Source organism: Phoenix dactylifera, chromosome 2 (genome assembly GCF_051530095.1).
Source record: "Phoenix dactylifera cultivar Ajwa chromosome 2, Ajwa_hap1_PhDact_Kaust_v1.1, whole genome shotgun sequence".
Taxonomy (NCBI): domain Eukaryota; kingdom Viridiplantae; phylum Streptophyta; class Magnoliopsida; order Arecales; family Arecaceae; genus Phoenix; species Phoenix dactylifera.
Window position 1 is genome coordinate 15757243 of NC_143191.1, and position 19757 is coordinate 15776999.

A 19757-nucleotide genomic window follows, 5' to 3' on the forward strand; every position below is an offset into this window, starting at 1 on the left:
ATCTTGTTGGTTGATAAATATTTGAAGATGCAAGCATTGCATTGCATTTACATCATATTTACAACAGATGCCTGGCCGTGTGAATGGATCCAAGAAGGTTGCCTTCCGGAAAGCTGGGTTGTGAAATGGCGGTCTAAATAAGAAACGACAGAAGATGTCAGCTGCATGGAAAGAGAGCCAAGAAGGTTTTGGAGCCCGCATGATTGGGAAGAAGAAGGGATTGGTTCAACGAGCCAAGAGCCTCATGAAATTTTTTGAAGTACTCAGAAAAAAAGAGAGGAAAGGCCCTTCTAATCGAGCAAGAAGAAAACCTAGCAGGTGGGTCCCAGAAGAATTAGTTAGTGGATGTCATAAAGCTCTGCAGAATACTTCTCTAAGACCTTCGTTTTAATTATCTAAAACCAGTGGACCTGAAGCAAAGAGCTGAGCTTCGGCAAGGGCAGTCACCAAGTGAAAGAAGATACTTGCAAATCTGGACTAAGAAAAAATCTATGTATTCCTGTTTGGTTATATGGCTGGTTCGCTAACCGTAAGTCCCCATATAAACATACTAGCTACTAGCCTTCTTGCCTAGATCTAGCCCAAACTCCTCCTCGGGATGTCAACAAGGGTGTTAGCATTAAACTCCTCACCAGTAGGCTTGAGATTAAGAAGAATTTCTAAATCCCAAAGACTAGGACTAGACATGCCATGATTCAAATTTAACGCATTGGTCAAAGACGATCAGAAACAGAGGGCTGCAAGAAGGAGGGATCGATTGGTAACAGGAGGGATTCAAAGTTTATCTCCCAAATGGAGGCCTTTTGGCTGGAAAGATGATAAAGCCAGATCGGTCCCAGAGGTTCAATTTAGTGGGCCAAGATCCATGAGGGCTGTTAACCCTTCTAGACACAAGTTTCAAATTTGACCTCGGATGGAGGGACACCTATTTCGAAATAGGGCGCGGGATGAGAAAGCCAAGAGGAACATAGTGAAACTGGACCTAAAAGGCCCGAGATCGCCATTTGCTATTACCTTACTTCAGCCTGCTTGGCTACAATTCTAACCATGGAGGTATCCTGGTTCATCTTGGGTGGAAAGAAAGATCCTAAGAGAGAAGACTCAATTGTAAAGGGGAAAGCTGGAGGAAGGAGATGATCATGGTTGCTAGGATTTACAAGGGAGGATGAAATGCAGGAAAAAAAAAAAGATGGGCTATATTTAATAAGGCTAGGCGTGCCTTACCAAGGTATACTTGAAAAGGATTCCAGTGGATTACAGGATAACAAACGTAACGAGATCATGCATGCCATTCGGGATCACCTCCATGATGTAGACATATGGTGCACAGAAATTGCCACGGATGAGTGAAAAAGGTCTACGGGACTACGTCATAACTAAACAAAAGGATGAGGGACATGAGGAGTCCATGGGGTAACATAATTTGAAAAAAAAAAAAATGCTGAATCAAACTGTCACCGCATCATAACGGTGGATGTATTTCCCGACACATACCATCACCCTCCTGATCATCATCCATTGATGGGATGTTCGGAAAGCATTGTTTACACCACATCCTAGCCCATAATAGAAGTCCAAAGGTCAATTAGGTAATAACCATGTGATGACAATAGAAGCCAAGAAATAATAGAAGAAAGGACTCGTTCTTAGTAATGAAAATAGATCGATATACCAAGATACGAGGAACAGACCCAGCACCGAGTTTTGACTTCACAAGTCAAGTATGGAAGCCGCTGACTAAAGCCAAAGTGTTGGCAGTAAGGATGAATGCTAAAATGAATATTGGAGTGCAAGCCAAACATGAAATGTTAGGCCAAGTGGAAAAGGATATCAGCCTCAGCTTACACACTTAGAGGAGCATAAGTGACTATTAACTTGATGCAAGGTACTTGGAATGTGATCCGAATGGATGAAATGTTAGGCCAGGGTAAGGCATTGGATGTAACTACCTCAGTGGATGGTTACCGAAAGTTGACATGTGAAGAGTGGAGATGATGCACAAAAATTAAACCGAGAGCGGTAACTCTCAAAAAGTAGGTGGAATGGTGCAAGCCAGTCGGTAAATGGCCAGTTAACAATTAGATATTTATCCAGCAGTTAGGAAGGCTTGTAATTATGGAGGAAGGACCTTTTTTCCAGAATCATGACCACATTTATATTATTTGTATCTTTTTCATTTTTAATTAATATTATTCTTTATTTCTCTTAGTCTAGTTGCTTAGTTACAACTCCTCAAGTAGCGGAAGTTCTTAGAGGTTTAAAATAGCATGACCTACTATTATTTTGCTATCTTTTCCATTTTAAACTGGTGGCACGTCTACGCATTGGTCTAGCTAAGCATCTTGGTCCAACCCCTTTAACTTTTAGAAAAGTGAGCAATACCAAATAATTCAGATTTGACAAAATAAATTCTGGAGGAGGTTCACAATTCTAATTATATAATATACACTGCTAGTGCCAAAATTTACATGGAACTGGAGAAAATATTCTGATAGAATAATATGAAGAAAGAAATTACTTAGTTTGTTGTATAATATCTAGCACGTTAATAAGTAAAAACTGAGCATCATAGACCAAAATGATATTTGAAACTTCTAGCCATCCCTAAGTGAAAGTAGAACCACGTCACCATAGATTTTGTGATAGGCTTGCCTAAATCCCTTAATTGCAATGATGCAATATGGGTGATTGTGGATCGACTATTCAACTCATTACTTGGCTTGCATAGTTGGTCATGCTCTTGAAAGGTCGGTTAAACTCTATATCAAAGAAGTTGTGAAGTTGCATAGCATTCCTATGATTATTGTATCACATGGTGGATACTAAATTTGCATATGAATTTTAGAAAGGTTTATATCAAGCCTTAAGAATTAAACTTATTTTTAGTAATGCTTTCTATCCTCGGACACATGAACAATCAGAGAGAACAATTTAGATAGTGGAGGATATATTGAGAGCTTGCGTCATTAATATGAAGGGTTCCTTCAAAGAACATTTACCTCCAGTAGAATTTGCCTATAATAATAGTTACCAGGCTAGTATTGAAATGCCACCTTGTAAGGGGAAGAAAATATAGATCACCTATATGTTGAGATGATATTGGTGAGAAAAAATTTATAGGACTTAACTTATACAATAAATAGTGAAAAAGATCTTATTGATTGGAGAATGGCTCTATATGGCACAGAGTAACAAAAAAGCTATGAAGATATGAAATGGCGTGAACTACAGTTTTTAGGTAGGTGACCATGTGTTTTGAAGGTGTCCCTTACAAAAAGTATTGCAAGGTTTGGGATTCGAGATAAGCTGAACCCTATATTTATTGGTCCATTTGAAATACTAGAAAGGGTTGTTATAGTGGCTTCTAAAATTGCCTTGCCACCTATACTTACCAGTGTCTCCCATTTCGCTCATTCTCTCATACTCCCGCCTCGCCCTTACAACCTTCTCATCCACCCTCTCTCTCTCTCTCTCCTCTCCCTCATCCCCTCTCTCTTTCTGTGTCTACGAGTGAAGGAAGAAGGTGAGAGGGTACAAAGCCCCTCTCTTTACTCTCTCTCTATCTTGTCTCTTTTACTCTCCCTCTCTTTCTTTCTTTATTATTCTCTCTCACTTATAGCGACCCTCTCTCTAACCTAATTTAGATAGCCCTTATCGCACCTCCCGTCTCTTTCCATGGAGAAATTATTGCATGCTCTGCATGCACACCCATATTGGTACACACCACCAATCACTAAGATGTGTGAGCATGGGTTCCATTCATCATGCGCTCATCTCGGTGATGGCCTATCATAATATTATCAGAACGACTGGTGACATGCCGGCATGGCCATGCACGCAGTGTACACAATAATTCTTGCTCTATATGGTATATTGCTATACTTAGTGTGTGACTCATTAGTTTTTTCTTTAGAGTTTAGAGTTGGAATTAATTTACGATTTGGGATTATTACGTCTCGGAGACCTTTGTGAGGTAACCGATCTACTTAATTGTTAGTGCATACAAGGTAGGTCATATTCTATACTCATAAAATATTTTATTAAAATTTTGTAAAATATCTTTTGCCAAATAATGTGCAAATTATCGTAACTTCAAATTTTGTCACATAAGAAATCTTTTCAATTGTATGAACTAAGTTCTTAGATTTACTATTATTAGATATATTCAGAAAATATTTAAATTCATGATTGATGTATGTTAAATTATATCTTTTAATTACATGCATTGTTTCTACACGTTATTTTGCAAATATTTCAGATATTTACACAAATTGGATCGAGCATGTAAAATTTTATGTTATAAAAATCATTTTACAAATAAAATAGCATGTTGAAATATTGTTGTAAATTGTGCATGTTTGGAAATACTAAAACACTTGAAGAATAAAAAACTAATCTTATCCTCTAATTATTAGTTATGTCAATAGCTTTAAATTTTTTTTTTTTCATTTTAGTCTGAGATCGGATACATGAAAGCAAGTTTTCTGGCTTAAATGGCAATCCTATCCCATCCCATGAAGCCCAAGTTAGGCTTCAATTTTGAAATGCTTGGATTGTCCTAATAATTGTAAAAGCAAATATTTTGTATTGGATATATATATATATATATATATATATATATATATATATATATATATATATATATATAATATATATATATATATATATATGAAATTCTGAATACGAGTACAATTCTAAATATGAAATTTGGATGTCACATTCTACCCTAGTAAAAATGGATGATTTCACTACATGGATAATACAATAATTTTCACTTTGGTGAAAATGTATTATTTCATTATATAGATTTGTTGAGCTCAATTTGTTTGATATTTGCTTGGTCATTATTTCCGCCTTTTAGCTTTGTAGATCCACAGACTTGAAAACTAGACTAGTAACATCTTTTAGCAAGAGTAGATAAGGACAAACCCCTGTGAGCAAAGTTATGCTAAATTCATTAACTGGTGGGACACATGTAGGGCCAAATCCCTGAAACAAGGATTCGAGGGTGTGACTCTAAAATTATATGGAAAATGCCATTGGTTGCCGCATCAACATACCCAAGGAATCTTTTGCCCGACTAGCAAGGTTTGCATTTATTTGTCTAATAACCATGGTATGTATTTCCTTTTCTTGAATTAAAAATCTAATACCATGCTTGGTTCCTAAAAAAGAAATGAATCACAGTGGAATTGGAAAAGAAAGGGAATGAAAGGTAGGAAGCTTGAATGAAAAAAGAAAAAGGAAATTTGTTCTGAAAACAATAATAGTAATGATAGCGAGAGTAGTTGCTGAAGCAAGTGTAGTTGCTATGCGGTGGAGCTAGCAATGTTTACAATGATTTTGTGGCAAAAATAATAATAGTAATGATAGAGATGACGATAAATATAATAGATGAGATGCTATTATAAATGTGGCAATGGTAGCACACTTCGCAGATGATAACGGTGGTAGAGACGAAGTCAGCAGTAGTGATAAAAATCATAAATTTTCTTATTCTTAAAATTATTAAGAAGAAAATTTTCTTAATTTATTGTGTGAGAAAAAAAATAAAATAATTTTTAAAAATAATAAATAAAAATAAATAATATCACACAAGTTCTTGATCTTTATGATTTTTTAAAAGGAAAGATAACAAAAAACAAATGTAACGCCAACCGGACCTTTATTTCTTTTATGTTCTTTCGGTTTTCATCATATAATAAAGAGAGAAAAAAATAAAATGGATAAAAAATTTGAGCAATGTACAGAATTATAAAAAAAAACTAATTAAATATATTTTAATTACTGTCATGAGCGACCGCGATATCTATATTTCTTTCATTTATTTTCAGATCTAAATTCAAATCCAGAAAAATCAAATATATCCACATCCACATCCCCAAAAAAATAATATCTAAACAAGACCTGAAACGAATACAGAAATAAAAATGGTCAGATATATCGAGCAGAAGCTTGGCACCGGCATTGAGGCAACTCTCGAAAATGAAATGACGGTTTAATGGGATGGAAGGATATTTTGGAAAGACTAATGAGGGTTCAAGACATGGCAGAATAATTTCCACAACATGAAAGAAAAAATAACTTGTATTTGGTTAAAATTTTCAAAAAAATAAATAACCCAATCAAATATTAAAAAAATCTTGCTTAAAATAAATAACTTGTATTTTGGCTAAAAATTAAAATATTTTAAAAAATACATGGGCTTTTAGATAAGATAGATAACTTTTTTATTAAGAGTAAAACAGATACTTTATACAACTTCCTTAGTTATTTTGAAATATACCATCTTTCCATAACCAACCACATACACAAAACCTACTCTCCCCAAAAAAATATTTCAATAAAAAAAAAATTCCGCAAAACAAACAAATCCTTCATAATCCCTAATGTTTAACCTCAAATAGTCTGCATAACTTTAAACCCATGTGGATGATTTTAACCTCTATCAAGATTTACTACAATAACGCCTTAACCAAAACCCATATCAGAGGACCAGCCAAAAAAAAATCGAAGGAGAACAATTTTGCAACATGGACGTTAAAAGGACCAAGAACAAGTTCAAACGGCCAACCTCCTGGGATTTGGGAAGGACTACCTTGCCCCTTAAATAGAGGGTCAATGTGGCATTTAAGAATTCAGAATGATAGCTGTATGCAAAAGAGAAACTAAGAAGCTTCCAGTGACAGAGTAATAATATGTGCTCATACAGAATAATCTGCAGACATAAACCACTATGGACAAAACTTGCATCCTGTTTTCCAAATCTCCTGGCTGCAAGTGTCTTGCATAATCCAAATTCAACAAGGGCCAAGACATGCGCAAACAGTTTCCAGCAACTGCTAAATTAGTTCTATCCTGATAAACAAAAAATGGCTCTGCCATACACAGCACAGCCACCTTAGCAAAAAAACATGGAATTGCACACCTTTTCATGCAGCCTGGGTAACTCTGGAACAGAGTAACCCCCAGCTGCTGAGAATCCACCATGGCTTGAAGAAGTATCGGACATGTCGTCGAACTTGATAAACTGACTCAGCTGCGTCGCCGCTAGGTGGGCATAGCAAACGGGTGCAACTGGGAGAAATGCAACACTTCGGGTGTGAATATTTTGAAACCAATCATGCATTCATATATCAAGACACTTTTTCAAAAAAAGGTAATGTAGGACAAATATGTAAGCCACAGAGATCAGTAATCTCAGTACCTAGTAAAGATCAATCTCAGTCAGAAATAGCATATCAGAGAGATGATTTAGGAGTCCACAGTAATATATATATATATATATATATATATATATATATAGGTTCAAAACTCAGTTCACCAAGAATTAGTGCAAAGGCTTACCTACAGAAATGGCAGTTGTGCTCCTCTGGTAACTGAACAGTTGCCAAAATTTGTATCAGTCAAAAACATCAATTTTGTATAATAGAGCAGTCAATAAGCAAATTTTCAGACACAAACACGTACACATAGGAAAGCGAGTGTACAAGATCCTGCAGATCATCAGCTGTGAAACCAATCTCGTCATGAAGAACATGATAATGAGTTGGCCTAGTGGTACCCTGTGCGATAATTTTGGTTCAAGAAAAGGAAAACCGTTATATTACAAAGATAAATCATAAGCTTCCACAAATTTTATATGTACATGTGAGAAGATTAATCATCAATAGCAAAATGACAAGGACAAATTTATCAAAAAAGAGAACATAATAATGTATCCCCAAAATATTATTAGAATTACAAAAGGTCGACAAAGCAAAACAAGATACCAAAATTAAACAGTCATTAGCAGTAGATCCATAAGAATATATAGCCAAACCAAGCATTAAGACGTGCAGAAATCTTACAATCATCCCTGCATGTGAACACATGTAGAAATCATAGTTTCGTGGATGGCATATTTTGGTATCAACTACTGTGCCTGTACATTGAAAAAGAAAGCAAAATGTAAGTGTATCATGTTTCAAGGATCTTGGAGGTTTCAACCACTGAAAACTCAAAGTAGATTGTGAAATTAAATACTACAGTTCAAGCTTAAATAGGCATACCAGGTGGAACATTCTCTTGAGGGTTATTAGCTTGGAAAAACTTTGTGTGATGATTTTTCTGAGCAATTATCACAGTGAACTTAGGAGACCACTGTTCATCAAGATTCTTGCAAGCCTTAAATAATAAAACAGAAAATGCCAACATAAGGACCTTTGAAAAGAAATCAAGGTAAATCTGACATAGTTTGCCCTGCAAAAGAAAACAAGTTGTGCAACTATGTACCTCAATAATTTGATCCAGCTCGATGTTTAAGACCTGATTAAACTGCGACTCACTTACTCCATCCCTAAAATCCAACTACTGACTTTAGGTAGAATTAAGTGGACAACAATGAAACCAAGCACATTTATGGTTAAAAAAAGATATAATTGCAAAGGTGCAACCACAACCACATATAATCAAGAAAAAGTAGAACTGGAAAAATCAGCTAAAATTTTCTGCAAATCTGATTTACAATAATTATGCAAGAAAACCAAAACGCAATGCTCTCACTTTACACCAAATGTCACCTTGACCATCTTTTACAACTTAGGAGTTAAATTAGTAGTTCTTGCAAATCAGTGAAAAGATGACATGATAGATCAATCAGAACAAAGCAAGAAAGGTTACTATAGGTAGCAATCAACAGAGATAAACAAATGATATCCATAAAATGATAGTAAAATTCAATGATCATAACATTGCATTCAACCAGGTTAAAAAAAAGACAGGACTTTGGGACAACCTCGGCAAAAAAGCATACCTGAAAATAATAATTTGTTCAGGCTTTCTTTTCGCAGAACTGGTGTAAAAATCAATCAGCAGTTCCCTTTAGTTATCAAATGAAATCAAGTGAGCAATCGAATAAATCATGTCAGCAGATAATACTGATGTAAAATTTAAAAAAAAAAATTGAAAGACAGATAATGGCCATCATGTTTCGTATAGGATATTTTTTTTAACATCAAGGCAACAAATTAGATTTCATAAATAAAAATCAGAGACATCTGAAACTCAACAGCCTACAAGAAAAGACATAAGCCATCACTATAACCTAGGATCCTACCGAATTATGCCTTCATCATCACCATCTGTTGAAGGCTTAAACAAGTTGTCTATCATTTCAACTTTCGGCGACTGGGTCCGCACAGAAGCTCTATATTTAGAAATGCGTGGCCACTGTCGCGAACTTACGACCTAACGAGAACAACAAAAATAAATCACGATTAGTAAATGAACAAGAACTAGCAAAAACAAGGACCAGGCATTTAAAGAAGCTTACTCAAATGGAAATAGCAGTAAAGCAACAAGTATTGCACTATTCAATTAAAAGGCTATCACTCCGAACCCTGAGAAAAACTTAGCAAACAAAGTTCAGGTTATGCGCATCATACCGCAGCAATCGAGGGAACATCAGATCGACCAGGTGAGCCATGTGAAACATCCATACCCAAAATAATGGTGGGAGTCTTGGAAACAAATGGAATAGTTGGAGAATCTTCAATTTGCAGTAAAGAGTTCATTCCACCAAGCTGTCATGGCAAGATGCACCAATAAGCAAAGACAGGAAACATTGGTACAATGAGAAAAACAAGTCCCAATGTAGAGAGCACCCGCAAATCCACCTTGGCATTAATCTTCAGCAAAACATTGGTCAAGTACTGATCATTGACTCTAGTTGGGGCAATGCATTGCGTGACAATTCCAAATTCAGAAAGACACTTTCTCTTCCAAGGACCTAACATGTTTATTAGTTCATCCACATAAATGCAAGAACAAATATAAATCAAACAGCACAGCAGAAATATATAAGCATGAAACAAACCATAAACATCAGAGTTTTTCCTTTCCGACAAAAGGCATAGAAGGAACCGTGGGGCTCCAGGAAGTTTTGACTTGATCCTTTCAAACATATCCTCCACTCTTGCAGCAGGCAGAGCCCTCCGCATGGAAGGATTTTCTTCAAACACATCAAAGGGTTGATCTATGTCCTACAGAAGCAAGTTGTTAGCGAACAACAACTTAGTCATAAAAGCACGTCTAATTTGAAAACAGCAAATGTTGAAAAAAATAGACCTACAATTCCTTTCATGCTTCCGCATTTGATCAGGTCCCTTACGAGATTCCGTATGTCACAACGAGCAGAAAAATTCACAACAGCCCATCGATCCACTGTCGTGGGCTCAATCAGTTTCTGCACATAAAGAAATATCATCATTAGGTTTACCAGACCAAAACAGGGAGAAAAGTACAGCACAATATTGCCGCAAATATCACTTTGTTGTTGAAGTTCCATCTCCCTTTCATTGGAATAAAGATGTCACCATTGCCAACTTTCAACTGCATCAAAAAGTTTTGCAGAACTTTAGCCATTAACACCACAACTAGCAGCCAAGCAAAAAGGATAAAAAAAATGAAAAATTGATCTCCAAATACTGCAACGCCCATGAACCTTAGGGGCAGGCAAAATACGACCATCCACTTGAGTGAACTGGGTATTTATAGAAACACCACACGCCCGCAACATTGGATCGGCATCATAATTGTTGTATTTTAAAGCCTACATGAAAAAAGAGTTACAAACGAGTCATCTGTACATAGCTTATGTGGCTTCAAGAAACCAAATGTCGCACAGGATATTTAAAAAAAAAGAATACCCCTGTTAAAACATCCATCCTCTCTTTAGGTTTTTGCCTTGATTTTTCCACAAGTGAAGCTCTTTGAAGATTCGTTAATGCCTTTGTATACCGTTGCAATGATACTAAGGTGCAGAGCTAGGAATTTAAAGAAGCAAACAAAATTCTATAAGCATCATAGAGAAAGATATTCATTGAATAGCAATTGAACAGCAATTAAGAGAGCTAGTTCCACATACCTCAATAGGAAAGTAAGTGGGGCGCTTTGGTTTACCAACATTAATGCATGGCAGATCAGCAGAATACCTTAGCTCTATATGACGATACTTGACAAAATACTCATAGACTGTTATTTCTGTTGTATGAATATCATCACCATTCCCACCACTCCTCTGCTTTAGTACAAACCTATACAGTTAAAATAATAAAATTAATGGACACTATATAGAATCAAACATCATAAAATAGTGATTTACTGATCACCAACCTGAAAAACATGCAGCAAAACAACAAAAAGATGAGCTGATAAAATTTAACAGCAAAGTACACCAGAGCAGAGTCATATGAGATGACCATACAAGTATGCCAGAAATTTCAAACCATTAACAAAATGGAGGCAAAAGGTATTCAGAAATGATAGATAAAGTATAAATGTATTAGTGCAGAACAAAATATTGATATGAAGATGCCAAGAAAAAAGGATTACTTTTGCTGGTCGCAAGGTAAGTCACTCAAACCAACGATCTTAAATTCAGAATTTGATGGACCTGCCTTTATCCTCAAATTTTTAAGCATCCGCTTAGCCTGTTAATATACCAAACATCAGATCCATGTGTCAGTAATAACACAATAATTTTTGCCACATCTCTCTTTAATCATTTAAATTATCAATATACATTTACTATGATAAAAGAGGGGAAAGGCATCAAAACAACATGCAGTAACAGCTTACTTTGGCCCAGTCTATGCTATAGGGATCCCTAACATTTTGGTTGGCGATTAGAAAATCAATTACTGGCCCTGGTTTGACAATCATGGTAGTTGAGACATCTGCACAGCAAGGAAAAAATTACCTTGAGACAACTTCGCAGATCAATAGAATGATCATGATGATATAAATAGAAAACTTCACCCAACCAGTGCAAGTTTGTTCATGGGAATGTCACAAGAGCAATTATATATTGCAGTTACAAAAAAAATAAAGGCATACCAATGTTTAACGATAGGCCACCTTGCGCAGGCCGAAAGCTGGAGTGAAAACCCCGACATCCCAAGACACCACCACCAATTTCAGTAAAATTTGAAGGATTGTTTTGAAAAAAGGACTGGCGCACAAGAAGGCACCCCCTACAAAAAAGCAGAAGAATGAGGACAAAATCATCAGAAAGGTAGCTTGTTTACTTATTCCACGATTCTCAGCCTTGAAAGATTAAAACATAAACAAATAAACTTACTGCTTTGCTGAATGCTGCCTTAAAATGATATCGAGAACCCGCAAAGCTTCTTGACAGTTTTCTGTCTCTTGACCCTTTAGAGCCATAGCAATGGACTGCATAGGTATCTTAGCAGCGAAACTAAGTTCAACTTTAAAAGTCTTCGCGTGATATGGACGCCTCTGTCGCTTGCGGTCACTTTCACTAGGGCTGTCATGTCCTCCTGGGCTTCCATTGCCAGTTCTATATTGGAGAATAAAGCAGAACATGGTTGTAAGTTATCTTAAGGAATACAATTAAGACAAATAAAGCAATACAAGCAGCAAAAAGCATAGATTAACAGCAAATTACCTGCCCGAGGACATGTCCTCAAGCACAACAGTAAACTCATTGTTCACTTGAGGAAGGGCACCTATGGTGAACAGACTTTTTTCTCCATCATATGCAAAATCCTTGTTTCCCAGCTCAGTGTCGTAAGTCTGCTGCAATTTGTCAATTACCCTTCTACCAATACCCTTCCCATCAACAGGACGATCGTCTTCATATTTTAAGGAAACCTGTTCACAAGTAGATTGAATACAACCACGCAACCAAGATATCATAAAACCTGTTCGTATCAACCAAGATAGACATAAAGAGACAAAACAGGGGACAAGCATGCATACACTGTAATGATAGAAGTAGTCATCTACATTTCGAACAGCAACTCTGAAATGATTGGTTAAGAGGTTAATCGGCTGCCCTCTCCTTGCAAGGCCAGGTCTTGCCACTGGCACCCTCTTAGGCTTTGCTGCCTTTTTTGGAGGGGAACTTTGTCCAGGGTCAGCTTTGATTGGAACAACATTTGGAGGTACCTCAGGGGGAGGCGGAGGCAGAACATCAGTCGTATCAGATTCAGGGTCAAACCCCCCACGGGACTCCATCTCCTATTCCAAGTGGGAAAATTTGATATCTACAAAATGAATTTACAAGTATACAGGTGCAGCAAAACTGAAATCCAGAACTACATGTTTGCTTAGCAAAAAAGATTGACTAGTCAAATGGCAATGCTTGGACATAAAACCATCCAAGAGCAGGATAAATGACAAGCACCTGCATCAAACGGAATCTCTAACTAAAAATTAAAAACAGAAACCAAAAGTATAAACCATATCAAACCACAATAACATGAAGCTAGATCTTCATCAAACATGCCCCATCAAACAGCAAATAAGCAAACATCTTTCAAAATTTACATCGCATCAGGTAACACAAAATAGACATGATAGAAAATATAACAGTGACTAAATATACAAAACAAATACAAAATACATTCAAAGTAGTAGACAAATAGAGAATAATCTTTATCTTGCAAAAATATATATACAAATATTATTTTTCATACGTTCCAAGAAGGAGATGCAAAACTTAAATCCTGTCGTTATAGAATCACATATCAGAGTATAGGACTTCTACTCATTAGTAAAGCATTATACCATCAATTCTAGGTCTTTTTGTCCAAATGACTACTCATATTTGCCGCAACCCAGCACAAAACATAGCAACTTGTACTGCAGTAAATACTCCATACTGTCATGAATAAGCATACCACCTCCAGTAAATATACTCCACACTAGCTCTAGAGGATATTACATAATTATATTATATTGCACATGGTCCACCAACTTACACATGTGTAGCTTCTATAACTGGGTTGGGAAAAAAACATGATGCCCAATTTACAAGTCTTGGTGAACAATAAGCAAGCGTCTACATGGTCTTAATGAACAATAGCTCCTCCAGTAAACATACTACGTATGCAATCACTCCACAAGATATGATAATAATAATAATACAGTAGATTTTATAACTTGGGGGGGGGGGGGGGGGGGGGGGGGGGGGGGGGGGGGGGGGGGGGGGGGGGAGGGGGGGAGAACATGATAGAAAAGGGCCTCCTTGCAAAAGCATAACCAGGCCTTGAATACCAGCTCTATGATTATTAATGCCGGAGCTAATAAGCTCAAACATGATGAATATCACATTTCACATACGCGGCATAAGAAGGCATGCACAATACCCCTGTCCCCTAATGTGACCCTGTCGTTCAGCTAATTTACAGGGTACGAACAGGGTAGTTGTTGCGCGCGCACTAGTCTCGTGAATAGCATTGTCCAAACTTGCTGCCTCCACCACCCTCAACATCAAAAAAATTCCAGCTTAACAATGTGAAAAATATAACACAACCACAAAACTTAAAGCAGTAACAACTGAAATAAACATCGCAAAATAGGCACAAATAGATTCAAACAAGAGATGAACCATAAGTCCCCTAACCAGATCAACAATCAGAGAGACATTAAGAAGCGGCACAGCAAAATACCTTTAGAAAGTGAGGATGTCATATAAATCCACAGAAACAGAAATGAAACATGCATGAAAACAAGATCCTTAGAAATGATGGGGAAAAAAAAAAGATGAACCTCTTCACAACTAAAGAATCAAACCTATAGAGAAAGAACATTCTCCAAAACTGTAAAGACTTCACACCAGCACACATTCAAGTCTACACGAACTAGAGTACCGAAGAAAAAAAAAGAGAGACACCAAAGCCATGATAACACAGCAAATCTTACCAAACAACACCTGCATTACAGAGAATCTAAGCAAAAACCGAGCAAAAAAAAAAGGATTCAGATGGAAACCACTTTACCTTCCAAGTATTCCCTCTTCAAAACCTCACAATCTCCACCAACTCCGTTTCCTCTTCGGCAACCCTTCATAAACCACAAAAACACAAATTTTAAAATAAATAAAAAAAAAGTAGAACGACAAAATAAAAAAATACCCCAAAAACGGACCAGAAACCCTAAAGGATTTCAACCAAAGACAACAAAGAACAAATAAAAAAGAAATTTGACCAAAAAATTAGTCTACGCCGTACAACAAGCCACCTGAACCCTAATTTTTCATTTCAGAGAAGAGAGCGGCAAACCCAGCTTACCCCAAAGAGAAGTAGAAAAAAGATGAACAAGACCTCCTCTTCCTACTCTCTCTCTTTAGTACTCTCTTTGCTGCCTCCCACCCCCGCCCCCCCCTTTCGCCTTCTAAAACTGCAATACATCCACACCGCATAAAAACTGTATACGACAGACATCAATCGCCGTCCACGTGTACCCTCCGCGCACTTTTTCTTGCTGACGGACGAAACGTGTTTTACCGCACAGAAAGTTTCTTACGGGGGTTTATTGGAATCGGTTCGCACTGAAAGCTGCCGTCCGAGCCCTCCGGCCCACGTGTCAGACAGCGCCCTTTTTTCGAATTTCCCAAAATACACCTCCGTCACCTCTTAACAGCCTTGCCCTCGCCTCCTCTGTCGTCGTCCCTTAGTACTCTGCGCCCCTGGCTCCTACGATTCCCCCAACTACACGGTCGTGATCTCGCAAGACAGGGCCAAGAGACGATCTCGACCGTAGAATCGGTGGATCCCACCTTGAGGACGTTGACATGACAGGCGCTGTCGTCACGGCGAGTTGCGCACGCCTTACCGTCGCCTTAGGGGACGGGACGTGTGGTTGCCAAGCATCGCCGGAGCGGGGTATTTTGGGAATTAGGACGGCATCCATTCCCATAATTCCTGAAAGGGCGGGGATTAGTTTGGGTAAAATGATAAAAAAAATTCAAGTTTTGAACGACCCGCCGCTATTTTCGTCTTTGGATTGTTCGCCTCTTTACTGGCAAACAGAGCATGCAGCGATCCTTCCGGATTTTACCCCTACGAAATTTGTATTCCCCGCTTTTCTTAAATGGGAGAGGAATTAATTAGTATTTGTTTCTTATTATTGCTTTACGTTAACAAAATGAGTGGTTATCATTCGAATTCGGACCGTCGGATTAAAGCCGGGAGGATTAAAAGATAGGGGTATGTTTGGGAAATTTGGTTCCTCGGTTTGCCGCAAGCGTGATCTCGGGTTCCGAAACGGGTTTCCTATCTTACCGGTGAAGGAACTAAGAATTGCGACTTACAGACAACTGGGGCCCACATACTCTTTAGTTCGGTTATCACAAGTTCTGCGTGGGTGTGAAAAAGGTGTACTTTTGGGGGTGTTTTTACCCCTTCCTTCTTTTTTTTTTTTTCGTAAATTTAGGATGGGGCTATATTTGTCGACGCAAGGAACGGGATCATTTTGGCGACTGGGGAATTTGTTGCGACCCACGTCACATGTTACGGCCAGGGCGCATGGTCGTTGCGATTGGAAACTCTTAGATCCCGTTTGGTGATCCGAATGGAAACATCAACGTGATCTTAGATACTGATAGATTTTTATTTCAGAAAAATTTAATACTCTATAATTTAAAAAGTTTATTTTTAGTTTATTATATTTTAATAATTAAAAATTTTTAGGTATCCATAAATAATCTGTTAGGTGTTCTATGAAAATCCAAAGTTATTGGCCATATCATTACGAAAACTATCCCAAAAATATTTACTACATATATAAAATATAATCCTATAAAAATATGTTAATTGTTATTATAGAATTAACATTTTATTTATACTTATATTTTTAATACTAATATTTTATTTTGACTAGGAAAATAAGTAAAATAGAAGTAATATATTAAATAATTTCATTATATAAATATAAAGTTCAATGATGTATTTCTATTCTAACTTAAAATTATCATTGAATAATAATGTGAGTAATAATATATTATAATATATTATATATCATAAATACAATATATAATATCATAATTGTATATTGATATGTCAATTTTTTTTTGATGGACTGAGAGGTATTTTTATTCTCAAAGTTCGGCCCAAGATAGCTATCCTACGGTGATCTTGAATTTCCGACCTCAAAAATGGATATTTCATCACTAGATTGGGTGGTAATTTGAAGAGTGGGGATGATTGGAGATCACGATGATATAAAATCAGTGTGCTACTACTAAACATGGTGATCTTGTCATCTCCTCTCCTATCATCCTTGATTTTGGAATGATCACCTCAGTACCAAATGCCTCCTTACTCTGATCGAGATGGAGTGTAATTAGTGACAAGGGACACAAGATAATAAGCTTGCAGATAAAGAACATACCCATAAAGTCCAAGCAATTGTAACTAGAAATGGAGATGGGTTGATAGTCTTATTTTGGCTTGGTCGAACAATAGATGAGAAAATTTTGAAAAAAAATAAAATATTTTGAGATCTTGACTAATTTGTAAGTAAATAATTTCTAAATTCAACAAAAAATAAGCGATTTTTTATATATTATTTTCTATATAGTTTTATCTAAAAATACTCAACATCATAAAAAAACTATTTTTTTAATTAGTATTGTTGCTATCCAGAACTCGGCCCAACAAAGTTAGGGACTATATAGGATTGAGGTTGGTTGGCTCGGCTGGAGTTGGGCTATGCATTAAGAGATCACCTGCAAAAAAGGTAATTAGGGGTTATCAAAGAGTGCCCAACGAGGGACAACCGTTGCATAGAGTTTTGGTAGAACATAGGAGATATGAGATGAAGAACAACAAGCTAAGGGGGGGTGAAAAGTCTTATACCTATGATCTCCTAGCCTGGTTTATATAGAGAACAGTGAGAGTTCATCGCAATCTAGTCATATGATCTTCAGATGAGTTGTTGTGCTCTTCCTTCTCTGTTGCTTTGAACGATTATACCTTACCTTATCTAGCGTGTCGAGATTGCACCGAGCTCACATCGAGCTCGGAGGTTCGTTCGACCATTAATTCCATATGCCACATGTCACCTGGCTATTGATCGGCCTAAGCTAGTAGGTGCAATTTTAATGGACATTGAATCCGAACCCTATTATTTGCGCCCCCCCACCCCCCCCAACACACACACTTCCAAGCTCAAGCTATTCTTATCAACTCGAGCAGAGAAAGTAATCAAGTCACCTAACGGATGAATCGGTGAGGCTTGAGTTGAGCTACCTAGCTTGGTCTAGAAGTCTTTGGAAGCGGCATTAAATGATTGGCATAATTTCCATGTTTTTGGTTCACTTTTCCAAAGCGACGTTGGTTTTGGTGGAAAGTTAATAAAGTTAATAGTGTCACATTGCCTTCTTGAGGTGACTGAAAGGGCTGATCCATGTGAGCTATGGATGCCGAATATCGGATTGACATGCGGTGACTCTCTAGGCTAGGTAGTCGATCCGACACCTAGATCTGAGCTGTTTAGGGCTCTATATAAGAGGGAGTATCGACAACCATTTCCTCTCTATTCTAAGAGATCGAGCCTTTTTATTCAAGTTGCTCTCCGCTCGATAAGTGTTCTCCAACTCCCAAGTCATCCCAGCTCTGAGTTCCTTTCGACTTTAGGAGTTTCCTGCATCTTTCTAGGTTGGCATCTTTCTTCCTTGATCCTTCTCCTCCTTTCTTGCTTCATCTTCTTTTTTCTTCCTCTTCCTTCATTTTTGGTCAGGTGGGCCATAATGGTTGGCACACTTGAGAGGGATCTTTCATTGAGTTTGTCATCCAACTCATCCTCCTCCTCTGACCAGTCCTCTAGTAGCTCGAAGGCTACCAAGCAAGAGGTCCTCTATAGTCGAGGGGCCAAGGAATGCATCATAGACTAGGAGGATTTGGATAGATTCTAAAAGAGCTTTTACATCCCAAATGGCTTCTCTCTCAAGTTGCCCAGACTTGAGGAGAGAGCAAATAGTTGTTTCCCAGCCCAGGTCAACCTTTATATAGAAACTCTGAAGGCCAACCTAAGATTTCTTTTGTCTTCTTTATAGCCCTTCTTCTCAATCTCTTCCATTTGGTTCCACCCAATTGGTCTCCAATACGTGGCGGATAATTATTGGCTTTTTATCTCTTCTATCTCTACATGGTGTTCAACCCACTATATAGATATTTTGTTCTCTTTACATTTAAAAAAAAACACCCTTCCGAGTGGGGATGATGGTATTTTTCTGCTTAGAAAGATTATTGCCTGATTTAGGACAGTTCTTCCTTGGTGCATGGCTGGAAGGGCTACTTATTTTTGTTCTGTCTGAGCAACTCTATGGGTTTAACACCATTTAGGGTATTCAGAAAAAATATTTTGAACCGGGCCTCGAGCCTCACCGGTGCCAAGCAGTAGATATTATAGGCTTTGTGTCGTGCCAAGGCTCTTTCTGTTTGGGAGCTATTGGCAGAGTAGAACTCGGTCGATGTTAGCTTGAGTCTTACACAGCCTTAGGGTAAGAATCTTTTCATTACTTTTGATGATGAATTGTTTGACTTTGTTTTGTTTGCATAAATATGGTGGACAAGGCTCTTCTGAAGAAAGCAGCTACCACCAAGCGTAAGGCAGTGGAAGGTGGGTCCTTCTCACCTGCAAAAAAAGCATGCAGTGCCTTGACCTCCTGTTAGGTTGGGGTTTAGCTGAAGCAACTTGAGATATGACCTATTGCTCCCAAGGCCCCATCTCAGCCCGTCGCCCTTGAAGTAGAGGTCCATGACCCTAGTAGACCATGAAGTCTTGGTCGGCCATAACAAAAAAAGTAATAGCACCCTACTGGATCTCCTGAGAATTAGAGCAATGAGGAATCCATTCTCCTAAGCTTATATGCTGGTATGTTCATCTTCTAAAAGGCATCATAGAAGAGGATATCGACCGAGCTTATATTATCTACCAGTATTCGCCGCACCTTGTAGATAGTG

At 37.6% G+C, this 19757-nt stretch overlaps 1 protein-coding gene across 5 annotated transcripts; it reads right to left on the reverse strand.

Annotated features, from left to right (window-relative positions):
- Positions 1-6655: 6655 nt before the first annotated feature.
- Positions 6656-15213, reverse strand: LOC103718345 (protein argonaute 4B-like). 5 transcript variants are annotated; one of them, XM_008807123.6, is made up of 24 exons: positions 15081-15213; positions 14790-14853; positions 12766-13026; positions 12452-12657; positions 12122-12343; positions 11878-12014; positions 11620-11717; positions 11374-11471; positions 10907-11075; positions 10689-10805; positions 10484-10591; positions 10309-10371; positions 10112-10225; positions 9857-10022; positions 9657-9769; positions 9426-9563; positions 9098-9228; positions 8795-8860; positions 8275-8338; positions 8052-8166; positions 7851-7924; positions 7471-7565; positions 7348-7379; positions 6656-7077 (listed from the first exon to the last, which is right to left on the reverse strand). In XM_008807123.6, the coding sequence occupies exons 3-24, from the start codon at positions 13021-13023 to the stop codon at positions 6902-6904; spliced, it is 2760 nt and encodes a 919-aa protein (XP_008805345.1). In that variant the 5' UTR covers positions 13024-13026; positions 14790-14853; positions 15081-15213; the 3' UTR covers positions 6656-6901. The 5 variants fall into 5 exon arrangements, with proteins under 5 accessions (XP_008805345.1, XP_008805343.1, XP_088571602.1 ...); XM_008807121.6 differs by having other exon boundaries at positions 12766-13052; XM_088715476.2 differs by having other exon boundaries at positions 12766-13192.
- Positions 15214-19757: the final 4544 nt, after the last annotated feature.